The sequence below is a fragment of the Suricata suricatta genome, chromosome 16 (genome assembly GCF_006229205.1).
Source record: "Suricata suricatta isolate VVHF042 chromosome 16, meerkat_22Aug2017_6uvM2_HiC, whole genome shotgun sequence".
In the NCBI taxonomy this organism is placed as follows: domain Eukaryota; kingdom Metazoa; phylum Chordata; class Mammalia; order Carnivora; family Herpestidae; genus Suricata; species Suricata suricatta.
Genome location: NC_043715.1, coordinates 12,727,112 through 12,745,551, shown reverse-complemented (window position 1 = coordinate 12,745,551; position 18,440 = coordinate 12,727,112). Strand labels below are relative to the sequence as shown.

The window sequence follows — 18,440 nt, the reverse complement described above, 5'->3', positions numbered from 1 at the left end:
CAATGAAATTACCTCTTAATGTTTTATGAAATGGATCTGTCCACCTGCGTTTACACCCAGCCAGGTGGGGTACTGAGCAGTTAAGCACATATGGATTAGAGATTCAGAAAGATCTGCATAGACCAAGGTAATGGAAAGTCACTAGTAGACGGCAATTTATCAAGAATGCATTTGGGTTTAAAACTCTATTGTTCTATAAGGACAGTACTCTAATAAAAATTCATGCCAAAAAAAACCCCAAAGATAAATCAGGTGGGGGTTTTATTTGACTACAGTTTCAAAGACCAGAATGGAGGCCACGGAATCAAGGTGGGTTAGGCCACCCAGTGGCGCCCCCAAACACAGTGATCAGCTTAAAGAAAGGAGATAGCTACTGGTCAAGGCAGTGCCAGGTTTTGTCTCCAGATACTGACATTGTATTTTTTAGTGGAAACATGAGAAAAAAAATTTCATGTGGAGTAACCAGAATGGCAATCAACGTCATCTGGAAATCCAAGTTATCTGAGGAGCACAGTGTTTAATCAGGAATAGAAAAGCCTTAACTAGGATAAAATAGCCATCTTTCCCTAAGCTGTTATAAAAAAGAGGAAATTAGAACTATTGTATGAGTTTCCCTGTGACAAAACCAGAAGCCAAGTGTTGGGTTGATGGGAGACAACTTTTCTAACTTTTAGTTGATCAACAATGGAACAGGTCAGCTGTGAGGCATGATCATCTCAAGGACTCAGAGCACAGCTCACATATGGGGTGCTGAGGAGGCTTTTTCTGCACAGGCGGGCTGGGAAAAGGGTGAGGTACTTGCCGTGAGCACAGAATGTGGGTGGGGGAAGCCAAAGAACTCAGGACTCAAGATAAATCATATTTTCATGTCACATTTTAAGAAAGCAAAATTAATGCAAAATAGTTCATAATAAAATATCAAAATATTAGATAAAGGCAGAAGTGGCAGATTTTCCCTTTTGCTTCGGGTTCCAGCAAGGCTGGGCAGAGCACTGCTGGATAGGCAGGATGAGTTAGGTTAGGCCACGTTAGGCCCGCCTCGGTGCACAAAGACCAGGGGGTCCCAGCACAGGTGAACTCTGTACATTCTGTCTTTCTCCAACAGCTAAGGTTTCCAGAACTACCCAAACTTATTTGGCCATGAGATGTTTTAAAAGATTTTTTTTAATGTTTATTTATTTATTTTTGAGAGAGAGAGCCAAGCAAATGAATAGGGGAGAATCCCAAGCAGGATTCTTGCTGCCAACACAGAGACTGATGTGGGGCTCGATCTCACAGACTATAAGATTGCGACCCGAGCTGAAATCAAGGGTTGATCGCTTAACCCACTGAGCCACCCAGGTTCCCTTGGATTTTTTTTTTTAATACTTAGTTAACCTGCAGTGCAGTATTGGTTTCAGGAGTAGAATTCAGTGATTCACCACTTATGTACAACACCCAGCGCTAATCACAACAAACAAGTGCCCTCTTTAATTCCCATTACCCGTCTAACTAAACTTTTGGGTTTTATTCTTTGCTTTTTTATGTGGTTTTTTGTTGTTGTTGTTTTTTTTGTTTGTTTGTTTGTTTGTTTTTTAGAGATGGGGGAGGAGCAGTGAGAAAGATCCCAGAACAGGCTCTGTGCTGAGCAAGGAGCTCAATGTGGGGCTTGATCCCACAACCCTGGACTATGACCTGAGCCAAAATCAAGAGTCAGATGCTCAACTGACTGAGCCACCCAGGCACCTCCTTCTAGCTAAAGTTTTGTTTGTTGCTGTTGTTGCATAAAAGCTAGTAATATGTTGTGGAGCAGGGTTCTGAAGCACATACATTGATAAACACTGGATAACATTCATTCATTCACCTACTTATTTTGCCATTTAAAAAACATGTACTGGGCAAATGCTTTGGGCCAGGAATTGGTCCAGGAGAGGCCCAGGTCATGCCCTAGGAAGTTGACAGCTCATGGAACAGATGGACACAGATAGTAAGTACACGCTGTGGAAAAGGACTGTAGGATGCCCCCTGGAGACAGAGGGAAAGCCCTTACTCTAGAGCATGGGGGGATACCTATGGGCATTCAAGATAAATGTGTGGGTCCATTGAAGGGAGAGGGCATTCCAGGAAGAGTAATGTGAGTGCAGAGTGTTGGAAGTAGGAAGCAGTATCACGTCTTCAGGAAAAACCAGTGGCCTCTGTTGACAAAGTGCAAAGGGATGAGGTGGTGGAGGACATGGAGGGCCAGGTGAAGGAATTTGGCCATGGAGAGCTGTTTCCGTGAACTAATTCATACTTTGGATGATTTCTGCATCTTGCTGGGTTGTGCACTTTGGACTGGGGCCTTCTACATACCCCGCTTCCCTTTAGCAGAATTGAGGTGCTGTTCCCCATTTTCTTGTCTGAATGATGACACACTCCTAAAGAACCTGCATGGACTGGGGGCAACACTTGTTTCAAAATAATCTAAAATGCTATGTATTTCATACCCTGCCAGGGGCTTGCTTATCCGTCCGGCTTGTCTCTCCCACCAGGTACATGAAGACACGCCTGTCGTGTTACTCTCCACCCCCGCCCCCTGTGGAGTCATCACCCCCCACAGCACCGTCCACATACCTCTGGCCCTGGAGACACAGGTCACTGGGGAACATAAGTCCATCGTTTATATATCGACCTTTGGGAGCCCAGACCCGCCTATGGTGAGAGCCAGTTTTCAGAGTTACGGTTAAAATCACTGTATGGCTTGCACATTCCATACCTGCATATCCTCTGCCTTCTCGCAATTCTAGTTTACATTTTCACTCTGCAGTGGCAAAATACTAGCGCTGTGTTACTTTGGGAATCTATCTTCAGATCCATTGAGAAGTAGTGCTGTTTTATAGCATTTGTTCTTTTTAGTTTTCTTATTTATTCTATTTTATTTATTTATTTTTAAACTTTTAATTTTTTATAATTTATTTATGTTTTCAACTTAAAAATTTTTATTTAAAAAATTTTTATTTTATTTTATTTTAAAATCTTTTCATTTTTAAACATTTTAATTCAGTATACTTAGCATACAGTGTCATAGGAGTTTCAGGTGTACAATATAGTGATTCAACACGTTTATGTATTACTCTGTGCTCGACCTGATAAGTGCACTCTTAATCCCTGCACCTGTTTCACCATATTCAGCACCCCCCCACGTCCCCTCTGGTAATCATCTCTTCTCTATAGTTGAGAATCTTTTTTTTTGATCTGTCTTTTTCCCCCTTTGTTTTTTTTTAATTTCTTAGATCTACATATGAGTGAAATCATATAGTATTTGTCTTTCTCTGCCTGACTTCTTACTTATTTTGCTTAGTATTAAATTCTCTAGATCCATCCATGTTGTCACAAATGGCAAGATTTCATTCTTTCTTACGGCTGAATAATACCGTATATTGTATCTACATATATATATATGGTACATACATACCATGGTGTGTGAGTGTGGGTGTATGGAATTTTCTTGTCCATAGAACTTGCACACACACACACGTCTGGCCCCCCTGCAGTCCTATTAAATCAGAATCTCTGAGGGGAGAGCACATCTGGGTGTTTAACGTCCTCCTCAGTCGCTCCTGGTACAAAGCTGACTGTCGCTTGTTGCATGTGGGCTCTGAGGGTGGTTTCAGTCACTGCTCACTGGACTTTGCCAGTGTATTGACTGGACTCATAGCCTGAATTAACCCACGGAAGCTCTGAGAAGTAACCTCTCTCCAAGTGTGGGAAGAGAGAGACGTGGACAAGTGTCTGCTGCCTGAGCTGAATCAGAGGATGCATCCTGAATCGTGAAGGGAGTTGCCCAACAGGCAACGAATCCCTAGACATTCGGTTCTTTTGAGAGCTGGGTGATGTGGGTGTATTTTTGTCTGAAGAGATTCTGAATGCTCAGAGAGTAGAATATATTTTATCTCTTCCATGTAAGATGCCATAGATAAGCCTGACTTAGAAAGCAGCATCACAGAGTCCAGCCAACTCCAAAGGTGCCAGCGGTCCAGGGACCTGCCTACACAGATGCACCCATAAGAAGGTCGTTTGCTGAATGGGTGGCACTTTAGGAAAGAAGGAAACCTCCCTCCCTCAGGCAGACACAATGTCTGGATGAAGGCACAGGCCTGGGGGGCAGAGCAAGGTGGAGCTCAGTCCCCAGCCTGCACAGGTGCATGCAGTCGGCAGTCCTGTGGTGCCACTAGTTAGCCAGAGAACAGGGGCTCCCCCCAGCCACTTCTGACTCAGCAGTGTCAGTCCTTAACCCCACCGTAAGTGGTCCCGAGGCTGCAGTGCTAGCTGGCATGCAGAGGACCATCATTCTGGTTTCCCTCAGTGCACGGCTTGGGCTGACCAGGGAGGCCAGTCATCCTTCTTGGGCAGGAATTCCAGGCTGGATTCTGGGTCTGACCAGCATGGCCCTCTCTGGGTCACTCTGACCACAGAGTACAGGGATAAAGAATAAGCACCCTTGTATGCCCCTGCTTTTCATAAAAGAGATGGCCAGAAGCTTCTGTTTCGAGTGATCTTTAAAGGCCAGCTGTTTTCAGCTCTTCTCATGTTCTTTCTCTTGCACGGAATACAGGTATGTCACTTAAAGAGCATCGGAGAAGGCCCAGTTATCTATGCACATCCCACTCAACTTGATTTTGGCACTATCTATGTCCTGAAGGACTCCTCGAGGATCCTCAACCTATCTAACCGGTCCTTTATCCCCGCATTATTTCAGGCACGCATGGTGAGTAGGTGGCGAGGCCGTCGTGATGAAAATACAGCTTTACCTCCGCTTCTACGCAGCGGTCCTGTTTTTGCAAAATGCCTTTGAAATTGATCAGCAGGAATAGAGATTTATATGGTGCAATTGGATTAAACTATGTCATTCCCGTCCCTGGTTGCTCTTCATTATAATCCTTTTGTTGACTAAGAAACTCAACATGCTTGTTTGGTAAACAAGCAAATATATTTACTATACTTTTGAGAAAATGCCTCAAAGATCTTCTCACTGAACTCTACCTAAGCCTAGCCTCCTGCCTCCAGAAAAACACCTTTTAAATGTCTCTGTAACTGAAAATGCCTTTTTACATTTAATTTGAACCCTCTTTGGCCACAAATATGTTAGTATGCTTATTCTAGTTTTAATCTTTCTTTCTTTTAAAAAGCAATATTTTAGGGGCGCCTGGGTGGCTCAGTCAGTTAACTGTCTGGCTTCCGGCTTCAGCTCAGGTCATGATCTCACGATTGTGGGTTCAAGCCCGCATCGGGCTCTGTGCTGACAGCTAGCTCAGAGCCTGGAGCCTTCTTCTGATTCTGTGTCTCCATCTTTCTCTGACCCACCCCTGCTCGTGCTGTCTCTCTGTCTCTCAAAAATAAATAAAAAACATTTTTTTAAATTAAAAAAATTAAAAAAATTAAAAACAATATTTTAACATAGTTTATAAGGATGTATGAAATACAGCAAGATAAAATTTGCTAAAAGTAGAAATTAAAACACCAAAACAAAGATAGATACAAAAATAGATATATAATAGTCCTAGAAATGAGTCTGTCTTGTGTTTGTGTATTTTATAATGATACTTAGATCTTCTAGTCTTCTATAAGCTAATTTTTTAACACATAATACTAATTGTGGAGTTTAGGAATTTCTAATTCAGCAATTGAAAATATTTTTGATTTTAGAAGGTTTCTAAATTTAAATATAAATTTTCAAATAGCATAGCTCTTATCCTATCCCCAAATTATTCACATTTAAATGAACACTAATACTGGTTTCAGCATTTGTCAGATAGTTCTGAAAAATCAATTATTAATTTTCTTAAAGTCACTTATTAGAAGGAACAGGATCCCAGTTTTCTGCTGACATGTGACAGCTCCTCAGAGTCATTGGTCCCAATTAGCATTCATTTATCATTATCATTATTCCTTTTTATTATCATTTGTCATTACTCCTTATAAAGGCAGCCATTTCTTGTCCAGTCACTGCTCTTTTTAGCATGAGGTTTGGTCACAGCCCCCACACTTGTCCCAGTGCCTCCTGGATCTTGTGTGGAGAATAATGTTTAATGACACTTAAAGAAAAATCCTACAGAAAAGGCATCTTTGCTCGTCTTTATCCAGTGAGTTAGTTGATGTGTTTGCTGGAAAGACTGGGGTGTTGCCCAGAAAGTATTGCTCTCGGTGCAGCTGTGTGCGTGCAGGGTTCCACGGTGGAGAGACAGCGAGGCAGCGGGCTGTCAAGGACAAGGAGAGGTGGCCCAGGAGGGTGCTGGCAGATTACGGATGCAGGAGACGGGCAGAAACCACGAGAACGCTTAGGTGCCAGCGGAGCCACCACCGACCTGCTCATTTTCAGACAACTCCAGATTTCACTTTTCATGGTACCTTTTGCTACATTTTAAGAACCAAAAAGCACATCAGGGTTTTATTGTTTTTTACAAATATACTTTACATATTAAATGACCCAGCTGGTAGTAAAAATGAGACTTTTTGTTTTCCACAAAGGCTTCATGAATCCATCTTTTGATTCTTTAATATCATCTTGAAACAGAAGCTCCAGTTCCAAGGAGCCAAGCATGTGATAGAAGTGATCTGTTGTAGAATGTGCTTTTCCTGCAATCCTTTCCTGGAAAACTGGTGTTACTGAGTGGATTGCCCTTCCAGCATAGAGGTGGTTCAACTAATTCTCATGGGTGAAGATTAAACTCCTTGCGTATTTCAGCTGGAGTTTTGAGGGATATCCTAGTTAATAAACACTGTATGTGTTAATATTATAGGAATTGAATGACACTAACTTGAAAATTAACTACAGTGGGAAGAAGTAGAAATACCATTTACTAAATTTCAACTTGGTGTACAGTACTGAACCTGCAAATTCATTCTCACAGAAATTCCCAGCCATTAGGAAAAGGTTTCAGTTCATAGTTGTTTTTTCCCCATCTAAGCCTAGAGCTCAGTTCCCAGGTTAGTGGTAGTCAAATATTTATTGCATTTAATTTCTCATAAAAAAGCAGGCTAAGGGCACATTCTTCACTTCTTCTGTTATTACTATGAATTTAGGTCCAGAAGTTCTCTTTTCCCACTGGATGCCCTGTCAGGAAGGGTCATGGTCTCTCCTCTTTTGGCCGTCGGTGCATGGTGAACATCAGCTCTCACCAGATGCTGCACCACCTCACCGTCTGTCACACTCAGCCTTGTGTGCGGCCTGCACATCCCAGCAACCCCCGTGATTAGCTTCTCCCAGGGCAAGAAACGTGCTTATTACCACCTGGAGGGTCAGGAGATGGGAAGCTGGAAGCCCACCTTCACCATGCTACTGGGAAGATAAATGACACTTAGTATGATTTTGAATCTCTCAGAAACAAACACTGGGGCGCCTCAGGGGCTGAGTCAGTCAAATGTCTAGCTCCTAAGTGTGTAAGTCACCTCCAGTTTGGAGGTTAAAAAATATCAGAATGTGAGAGCAGAGCAGAGAAAGGCTGTTTAGGCAAGAGTGTGTGGACTCGGCTCATACACACAGTGCTCCTTGGGTGACAGCACAAAAGGGGGCAAGAATATGACCGGCCCTCAGAACTGTGCTGGAAGATAGAGATGCCTTCTTTGCACGGGTGCCCCTTGCTAGACAGAGCAAGTGCGTTGCTCAACACTTGTCTGGAAACATCTGGAATCCATTCAGTGTAGGGGACTGTGGACTCAAGAGCTTGCACGGGGATGTTGGTGACACCTTGGGACTCAGCCGGCGCTCAGTGTCTCGCAGGGGCCTTCCGCCTCTGGGATCTTCAGAAAAGGCCGTTGTGGTTAGACCTTTAGAGTTTCCAGGACCCAGGAAATGAGAATTCTGATGCCTGAATCAAGCATGGTTCCTTTTAAACATTTATTTTCTTGGTCACATGCCAGAGCCATAGTGATACGGCACCCAGGGAATCATTGGGCTTTCACATCTCCTTCAGACCCTAAGCCTTTGGGGCATTCCCTTGTTTAAGTAGGGATGCTCTTTCTATATTTCTTTCTTCGGATACCTGTTTTCTGCAAATGACGAAGGTCTCTGCTTTGAATTCCCAGCACCTAGCAGCAGGCTTGGACACATGAAGATGACAATAGGGGGCATTAATTATAACTAATGTTTATTTCATCCTATTTGCCATTTTATGTGCAGTGTTTCACTCAGCGTAACTCTCTGAGAGAAATGCTGTTACAATGCCCATTTTAAGAAGGTAGAAATAGAGGTACGGCAGGATTAAATACATTGGCATTAAAAAAGTCTAAGTTGCAAAGCCTGTTTCCAACTCCTGGTGGTCTGACTTCAGAACATGCTCTTTTCCACTGTATTGCCTAACTTTGCCTAATCTTTGGTTATCAAAATGGACTTGGAAATTGTGAAAGGATCTTGGTTTCATGCTCATGAAAGACCCTTACAGAAAGACATACTGAGAAGAGCAGATTTTTCTAAAAGGTTGGGAGAAGAAATTAAGGAGAAGGCTCAGAGAGATACTCTGTTTTATTCAGACGTGTGTTAAAATGTATCTATGCAAATCATCTCCATTATGTCACTTTTTAAAGTTTATTTATTTTGAGATAGACAGAGCAAGTGGGGGAGGGGCAGAGAGAGAGGGAGAGAGAGAGAATCCTGAACGGGCTCAGCACTGCCAGTGCAGAGCCCATTGTGGGGCTTGAACCCATAAAACCTTGAGATCATGACCTGAGCTGAAACCAAGAGTCAGACACTTAACCAACTGACCCCTCCCACCCTACCCCCAGCCATCATGTCATTTTTCAGCCAACCCCTTCCATTGTATATCTGAAATAAAGGTACAGAATCTACTTCCTCATTTAATTGATTTTTTGTAATGTAGTATGACAAAATATTCAGTTCACATATGGAAATATGTGTAAAAATTCTTCACTACTATAGCTCTTAGAAGAGTTTAATTGCAAAATTATGACCTATTTTAGCAAAATAAATAGATAAGCCCAGAAGGAGATTGGCAGGCATTTCACATTTAGTGAGACTGTTGGTGCTAGACCCTGCCCATTTAGGAGATAGTGGAATTGTAGCCGTTCTGGAGAGCTCGTTGTTTGTTTTGAGAGAAAGTGCGCATGTACAAGTGGGGGAGAAGGGCAGAGGGAGAGAAAGAGAATCTCAATCAGGCTCCACACTCTGCACAGACCCCGATGCAGGGCTCAGTCCCATGAACCTGGGATCGTGACCTGAGCCAAAATCAAGAGTCAGCCGCTCAACCAACTGAGCCACCCCGGTGCCCCTGGGGATCTCATTTTTAGCTTGTAACAACTGATTTGTTAAAATCTATAGATATACCTCATATACTACAGCATCCTGACTTATCTGAAAGGCATACTAGATCTAGAACTTAGTCCTCCTTTTGGGAAACTTACTGAGGTAGGGAATTAGTGCTGGAGAAATGTCTAATAGACAAACTAATTCTCAAAGGCCTTTTGATAGATGATCATTAAGATATCACACCCCAGGGGTGCCTGGGTGGCTCAGTCAACTGAGCATCCAGCTCTTGATTTCAAGTCAGGTCATGATCTCACAGTTTATGAGATTGAGCCCCACGTTGGGCTCTGTGCTTTCAGAATGGCAGCTCCTATGCTAATGCTCAGATTTTCTGAATTTTAGTCCAGTCCTTTTGTTTTATCACAGAAATATTGGATTCTAGAGGTCAGAAACTGTGTATATTTAACATACTTTTTAATACATAAAAGTTAAAGAGTATGCTTAGCACTAGAAGCTAACACACATTAACCTTTTCCACCTTGACCTCAGATCATTTACTTAAAACAAATCACATAGTAATGTTAAAGTTGGAATCCCATCTGTCCTCGTTAGCGTCATTCCCCCCGCCCCCAGGCAAACCTGTCATGAGTCTGAAGTGTATATAACCTGCCGTGATCATATAGTGGTTAGTACTCTGCGTTGTGAAGTGTATATAGCCCATGTTTTTCTATTTTAGTATAAATATATTTGTATTCACAAATACTATATAGTGGCATTTTATTTCTTTAAAATTTTTTTTATGTCTTTATTTTTAATTTTGAGAGAGAGAGGCAGAGAGCGAGTGGGGGAGGGGCAGAGAGAGAGGGAGACACAGAATCCATCTGCACAAAGCCAGACGTGGGGCTCGAACCCACAGATGGTGAGATCATGACCTGAGCCGAAGTCGGGCACTTAACCGACTGAGCCACCCAGGTGCCCCTTTTGCTTTTTAAATGTATATGTTATATCACTGCATGTAACATCTTACAACTCATTTTTTAGACTCAAGATTATGTTTTCAGTATCTATTCATGTTAATACTATAAACCTAGGTAATTCATCTTAGGTGCTGTGTATATTCCATTTACCGGTAGTGTGTTTACCTCTTTGCCCACTAGTTGACAGTTGTGTTATTATAACATTACTTTAGTGAACAGACATAGGTCTCCTTGTATGCACACGCAAGATACATATACTTTTGGGTGTACATAGGTAGGGTGTATATCTATCAGTGGAATTGTTGGTTTCAACTTCATTAGATATCGCCAAATTACTCAGCTAGGTGATCTTATCAAGGTGCCCCTCCAACACAGTTTGAGACATCTATTTCTTCAGCAGACTAAAACTTAGTATGGCCAGGTTCTTGTTGGTCTGAAAATAGAGTACAATTTAATTTGTATTTCCCTTATTACTTTTAAGGTTGAGAACCTTTTCATTTGAATATCCTCTTTTGTCAGTTATCTATTATCAGTTAGCTATTTGTAGATGTTCTTTATACATTGTGGATACTAACTCTTATTTATAATGGGGTTTTGGATTTTCTAATGATGTTTTTAATGTTAACTTTATGAATCTTTTCTTCCTGTATCAGCTGTTCTTCTGTTTAAATAGCTTTAGACTCTTATTTCTTCTGTTTAAATAGCTTTAGACTCTTATTTTTCATGTCTTTAATCCAGCTAAGTTTATTTTTACATATAATGTGAGTAAAGTCTGTTTTCTTTTTCATAAAGAAAGCCAGTTGACCTATCACCATTTATTTAATAGTTCTTTCATTTTCCATTGATTTATAAAGCCCCCTCTGTTGTATTTCAGATCGAATATGTGCCTGGGCATGTTTCTGAGCTTTTTCTTGTATTTTATTTATCTACCCCAGAGTCAATATCCCCAGTGTCTTAAATGATGCAGCTTAATGATAAAATAATTGCTAACATTATTATGTACCAGGCACTAAGTTCTTTGTATATATTATTTTATATAATCTCAAGGACTTGACTACATGGGTGTGAGACATAGGGATGATGAATAAGTTGTCCAAGTTTACATGACTATAAAATGAACACTAGAGCTATACTGCTATAATTAGTCTGGATTCCTATTAGGGTTCCTTTTGTGTCCTTTAATAAAGGCTTATTCATCCTTTGTCATCTCTTCTGAGTTTCTTCACGTGAATGGTACCTTCTAATTAGATGTTAACCATGTATAGGAACTCTGTTGAATTTTGTGTATCCATCGTATCAGCCTTCAATCTTGCTACACATCTGCTAATTAGTTCTAATGGGCAAACTTCCTTTCCAGTCCTTACACCTTGCTTCTTATTCTTGACTTATCACATTAGATAGGATCTTCAGTGTAATGGTGAAAAGCAAAGTAAGTTAGAATGGGCATCTCTGTCTTATCCATGACTTTAATGAATAAGCTCCAAATGTTTCACTTTAAATTAATGTCTTCCACAGATTTTTGATAAATACCTATGCCACATTCAGGAAGTTCCCATCCTTCCCTCTTCTCATATCATGAACATGTAATCTGTTAGTACAATGAATTAAGTTAATAAATTTTCTGGTTGTGAATCACCTTTACTTTCCCGGGATGACTCTACCCAGTTATAATGTTATTTGTGTACACTGCTGATATGATTGCTATCATATTATTTAGATTTTTGCATCTGTTTGTTAACAGTTTTTTTCACATATGCACTTTTCTGGTTTTGGTATCAAGAATATTATATTCTTACAGTATGAGTTAACTTTTCCTCATTTCAATCTTTGAAAAGATCTTTACATAATCTATATAAAGTAGGATCCATTCCTTGATGAGAAAGCTATTAACTCATAGGATCTTGATGTGTTTATTGAGGGTGAAAGAAGTAGTAAAGAAATTTTAACTAGCATGCAAGAAATAGTAAAGAAATTTCAACTAATGATTCATTTCCTATAATGATTATTTAGATTTTAATTTTTCTAGAAATTTTTCATTTTATCTAACTTTGCAAATGTATTGGCATAAAATTATTCCAATTTTTTATTACTTAAAAATGTCCATACAGTAATTTCTACTCTTTTATCATTTTTTCTACAATCTTAACAATTATTTTGTTCTTTTTCAAGCACCTTAATTGGAATGTTTAACAATATTTTAAATCTTAGTTTAATCATGTATTTAAAGTTTATAAATATTCTATGTAACACTTTAGCTCCGTCACAATCATTTTTATTTGTAATACTTTTTTTTATAAATATTTGGTAAACTATACTGTGATTTTCTTTTTAATATGTGAGTTCTATATGGGTATATATTTTTAATTTTTTACATTTCCCCTTATTTATTTATTTATTTATTTATTTATTTATTTTTAATAGTTTATTGTCAAATTGGTTTCCATATAACACCCAGTGCTCTTCCCCACAAGTGCCTTCCCCCTCCCCCTTCAACCCTTGGTTTGATTGCAGCATTCAATAGTCTCTCAGGTTTTGCATCCCTCTCTCTCCCCAACTCTCCCTTCCCCTTCCCTTCCCCATGGTCCCTTCTTTATAGAAATTTAATAGATAACTTTTACCTATTTTTTTAATGTTTATTTATTTTTGAGAGACAGAGACATAGACAGTGTGTGAGCAGGGGAGGGGCAGAGAGAAGGAGACAGAATCTGATGCAGGCTCCAGGCTGTCAGCACAGAGCCCAAAGCGGGGCTCAAACTCACAAACCCTGAGATTGCGACCTGAGCCAAAGGCAGACTTTTAATGACTGAGCTACCCAGGTGTCCCATAGATAACTTTTACCTATAATGAAGCTGAAACACATGGTTTGTGTGACACATAGTCTTTGAATTTGTGTTTTGGAATAGAGTGCTATGGTTGCTTTTGACGAATATTTCACATCACCTTAAAAAGGAATATAGACGCTCTAGTGATATAGTGTGACAAATTAATCATCTATGTGTTTGTATTAGATCAAGCTAATTGAGTTTATTGTTTAAATCTTTACTAATTATTTTGCGATATAACAGTTTTTAATAGATTTTATCAAAGTTTTTCACTTTTCCATTTCTCCTTGTAATTATGTCAATTTTTTCTTTATGTATTTCAAGGCTATATTAGTAACTGCATATAAATTCATGACTTTTATTTCTCCTTGTCATATTATTTTTTTTTTCATAATATATTGTCCATTTTAATTCCTGTATATACTTTCTGACTTAAATTCTGTGTTACCTGATAGTAATATTCTACATCATCTTTCTTTTAGTTAGCATTTGCGTGTTACATCTTTCTATTCCTTTATTGTCATATTTGTGTATGTGTGTAATTTGTTTTGTACGTTAACCAGATCTCTTTTATTTCTTTATTTTTATTTTTAAGTGTTTTATTTATTTATTTGTAATAGTTTATTGTCAAGTTAGTTTCTATATAACACCCAGTGCTCTTCCCCATAAGTGCCCTCCTCCTTCATGTCCATCACCCCCCTTTCCTTTTCCCCTTTCCCCTTCAGTCCTCAGTTTGTTTTCAGTATTCAAGAGTCTCATGATTTGCTTCTCTCCCTCTCCCTACCTTTATTTTTCCCCCTTCCCCTCCCCATGGTCCTCTGTTAAGTTTCTCCTGTTAGACTTATGAGTGAAAACATATGGTATCTGCCCTTCTCTGCCTGACTTATTTCACTTAGCATGACACCCTCGAGGTCCATCCACGTTGCTACCAATGGCCAGATTTCATTCTTCCTCATTGCCATGTAGTATCCCATTATATATATAAACCACATCTTCTTGATCCATTCATCAGGTGATAGACATTTAGGCTCTTTCCATGATTTGGCTATTGTAGAAAGTGCCGCTATGAACATTGGGGTACATGAGCCCCTATGCATCAGCACTTCCGTATCCCTTGGGTAAATCCCTAGCAGTGCTATTGCTGCGTCATGGGGGGTTCTATTGTTAATTTTTTGAGGAACCTCCACACTGTTTTCCAGAGCAGCTGTACCAGTTTACATTCCCACCAACAGTGTAGGAGGGTTCCCGTCTCTCCACACCCTCGCCAGCATCTATAGTCTTGATTTGTTCATTTTAGCCACTCTGACTGGCATGAGGTGGTATCTCAGTGTGATTTTGACTTGTATTTCCCTGATGATGAGTGATGTTGAGCATCGTTTCATGTGCCTATAGGCCATCTGGATGTCCTCTTTGGAGAAGTGTCTGTTCATGTCTTCTGCCCATTTCTTCACTGGGTTATTTGTTTTTTGGGTGTGGAGTTTGGTAAGTTCCTTGTAGAGTTTGGATACTAGCTCTTTATCTAGTATGTCATTTGCAACTATCTTTTCCCATTCCATCATTTGCGTATTAGTTTCCTTGATTGTTTCCTTTGCAGTGCAGAAGCTTTTTATCTTGATGAGGTCCCAATAGTTCATTTTTGTTCTTGATTCCCTAGCCTTTGGAGATGTGTCATGTAGGAAATTGCTGCGGTTGAGGTCAAGGAGGCTGTTTCCTGCTTTCTCCTCTAGGTTTTTGATGGTTTCCTGTCTCACATTCAGGTCCTTCAGCCATTTTGAGTTTATTTTTGTGTATGGTGTAAGAAAGTGGTCTAGATTCCTTCTTTTGCAAGTTGCTGTCCAGTTCTCCCAGCACCACCTATTAAAGAGGCAGTCTTTTTTCCATTGGATGCTGTTTCCTGCTTTGTCAAAGATTAATTGGCTATACATTGTGGGTCTAGTTCTGGGTTCTCTGTTCTATTCCATTGGTCCATGTGTCTGTTTTTGTGCCAGTACCATACTGTCTCGATGATGACAGCTTTGTAGTAGAGGCTAAAGTCTGGGAGTGTGATGCCTTCCGTTTTGGTTTTCTTCTTCAAATAGAAATTCTAACTGTGAGTGTGTGTGTGTGTGTGTGCGTGTGTGTGTGTGTGTATGTTGATGGAGTGATTCTAAAATTCATATATTTATTCTTTTTTTCCCCTTCTATCTCTCTGCTTCCTACTTGGTTTATATTTTTTCTTGTGAAATTATATCCTTCTAAGTTCTGTGCTAGAGGTTTATGTATATTTGACTATATCTTGATTTTACCTTCACTCTTGCGTAATAGTTTAGCAGAGTATGAAATTCTATTTGACAGCTTTTTATTTCCTTGAAGATTGATCTCTGGCACCAATTGTTGCTGATAAAATGTGGTTGTTAGTCTTATTATTACTCCTTTATAGGTAATTTGTTTTTCTCATAAGGTACTTTTAAGACCATGTTTTTATTCTTCATTTTCTTAGATTTCTCTTTACTGCATTGAAAGATTTGAACCTTCTAAAAACTGGGAAGTTTTTGTCATTATCTCCTCAAAGATTTCTTCTTTGCCAATCCTTCTGTTTCTCCTACTTTGAGAAACACACACACACACACACATTCCACCACAATTCTACATGTATATCTTTATTTCTCATCTATATCTTTCACCTCTTCATTTCTGCTGCCTCCTCAATGTATGCTCTAATTTACAAATTCTGTCTTAGATTTTGGCAAATGTAAAGTTTATCTCATTTAATTTTTTAGTTTAATTTTATTGACTATATTTTTCAATCCCAAGATTTATATTTGATTATTCATAGCCACTATTCTTGTTAATATCTGTTTTTGTTTCATAATACTTGTTTTATATATATTATGTTACCCTGCATCTCTTTTAGGATCTCAGAAACATTTTCTAATCAATTTCAGTTAATTCTATTGATTGCTCAAGAATGAATTTATTAGCTGATGGTTTACAACTATCCTTCTTAGCATTTGGAATTTTAAATGATAGATTAATCTGGTGTGAGGTGTATTTTTTCTCATTCTCAATAGTCTTACATCCCTGTCTAACATTTCTACCTTGGCCTTCATCTTGGATAAATATCACAAATCCAGAATCAGGTGTTGGGCCTTTTTATTCCCTATGGGGATATTGGAAAAGTCACAGATTCAGTCATTACACTTGACAGTGGCTTACATGGGACCTGTCTGCATGACAGCTTTTACTTCACCATCACCACTGGCACAAGTCTGTGTATAGACTATTACCTTGGGAATATCACAGTTTTTGTTTGACCTTATTTCAAATGCAGGGAAGCTCTCTTGGCTAGGAACCCTGGAACCCTTACTTTCTGCAGGATCTTTTTGGTTTTCATTTTTACCCCTCAAGCTTCCTTTTACTGATTTCAGGACCTAGAGCCCAAGATGTCTCTGGCTTCAGGACCTTCTTACTGCTTTTGTTCCACTTCTGGTCCCTACAATGTTAATTTTGTTTTTCAGTATAACTGTGCCTGGTTCTTCCTTGTTTCAAAATAGTATTTCTTTTTTTGTGTGTGTTAGAATGAAAGGGATGTTTTAAAGCTTGAACTCACTGATTTATAGTCCATCCTCTTTAACTAATTTTTATAGTGCTTTATATACTATCAGTTGGTGCTTACAAAAGGATGGTGAAATGTGTCTTAATTGGCATAAGAGAGCAGAATTCTTGTATCTTTGCCTTAGTTATGAAAAATCTATAAAATAAACTCACAAGAATAGGTAAATAAGAGAACAACATTCTAGTTTTTCATGGTGGGCATCTTTTCTTTAACACATAAATGTCACAGCCATTCCAAAATGGATTGTGCTATTCCTGAACCATTGCAAGGGACTCATTCAGTGATAAGAGGATACTAGTGACAATAATATCAGGAGGCTAACAGAAGCAAAGATCTGTGCTTGACAGAGAGCTGTGCGCTTCTTATCCCGACTCTTACTTGAGACTTCTTTTACTTTGGTAAAGCTAAATGCAAAACCCAGAAGACATATTCCAGTAGGTCATATTGATGATAAGCCACACTGAGAAAAGGAAAGCTAGGTTAGGTAACATGATGGGTCAGCACCTTCCCTGAATTTAGCACGATAGTTCTACTGATTGAATATGATTAGTTTGAGTGTAAGCTAAACCAGAACGAAAGGAGGAGGTTTTGTTCCCTTGTCATTAAAGATCTGTCTAGAAAATAAAAGAGAAATGTATTAGGTTCTTGCATGCTTTATAAGACTTTCCATCTTCATTTTGCCTGTCCCAGCTATTAATTAACTTTAACAAATTGTTTTTTTTAATTAATTATTATTCAGGCATACAGTTATTACTTGTCACCATAGAGAAAGATTAAGGTAAAATTCCTTTCATTATATGGATCAGAAGTGTTTTTTTTTTTCAAATTCCACCTTCCCTCCTCCGTAAAAATTTATAACTACTTTTCCATTGTCGCTTCATCATCTAGCCAGTTGTTATGCACTAAATGTGTCCCTCCACAATTCATATATTGAAATCATACCCCCCAATATGATGATGTAAGGAGACAAAGGGTTTCAGAGGTAGTTAGGTCTTGAAGGTAGCGTCCTCATAAAAGGGATTGGCGCCTTTATGAAAGGGACCCCAGAGAGCGCTCACCTTTTCTATCATGTAAGGACACAATGAGAAAGATGGCCAGCTGCACCCTGGAGGAGGGCTCTCACCGGAACCTGATCATGTTGACACTCTGTTATCAGACTTCCCTTCTCTAGAACTATGAGGAATAAATTTCCGTTGTTTATAAACTGCCCAGTCTTTGGTATTCTGTTAGAGGACTCTTAACTAAGATACCAAATAATGTCACTACTAAGGGATGGCTGTCATTTTCACTATCAATTACAGAATTTATTCTGCTTGTGCATTAACAGTATACAGTCATATTCAATAATAGACTAGTATAAAATGAAATAAATACTTTTATATAATGAACGAAGATAAGAAGAGATACCATAAGTAGTATGGTGTAAAGTTTTATTAATGGTATGAAATCCCCAACACACATATGTCAAAATTACATGATGTTTATCAGGGAGAAATAATAGTCTTTCTTACTCTCATTTCATCTTCCTTGTCACAAGCACAAGGACAGACTTGGAGGGGCATATATTGCCGGAGGCCCGCTCCCGCGGGTGCAGGGCTCCCTGAAGGGGGAGCGGCGGACGAGAGCAATAAGGAGACACTCGCGCAGCGCAGTTTCTTAATTGGCCCAGCCCGACATTCTTATTCCATCTCCTGTATCCTGTATCTTCTTATATCTCCATCTAACTCCTCTCTCGCCAGGTCTTGGGCCTTTATTTAAAGACTTATGACATCAAAAGGTGGAACTTTTACAAATAATTCTCAGTGATAAAGGTGCTTTGAAAAGGGTGC

General features: G+C 39.3%; 1 protein-coding gene across 1 annotated transcript in view; it reads left to right on the top strand.

The window, feature by feature from the left end:
* The window catches only part of HYDIN (HYDIN axonemal central pair apparatus protein), a 417,349-nt gene that overhangs the window by 220,426 nt on the left and 178,483 nt on the right, over positions 1-18,440 (top strand). Inside the window, exons 18-19 of the mRNA XM_029925166.1 lie at positions 2,511-2,675; positions 4,574-4,726. Of these exons, the coding sequence (XP_029781026.1) occupies positions 2,511-2,675; positions 4,574-4,726 (318 nt within the window). The remainder of the gene's footprint in view (positions 1-2,510; positions 2,676-4,573; positions 4,727-18,440) is intronic.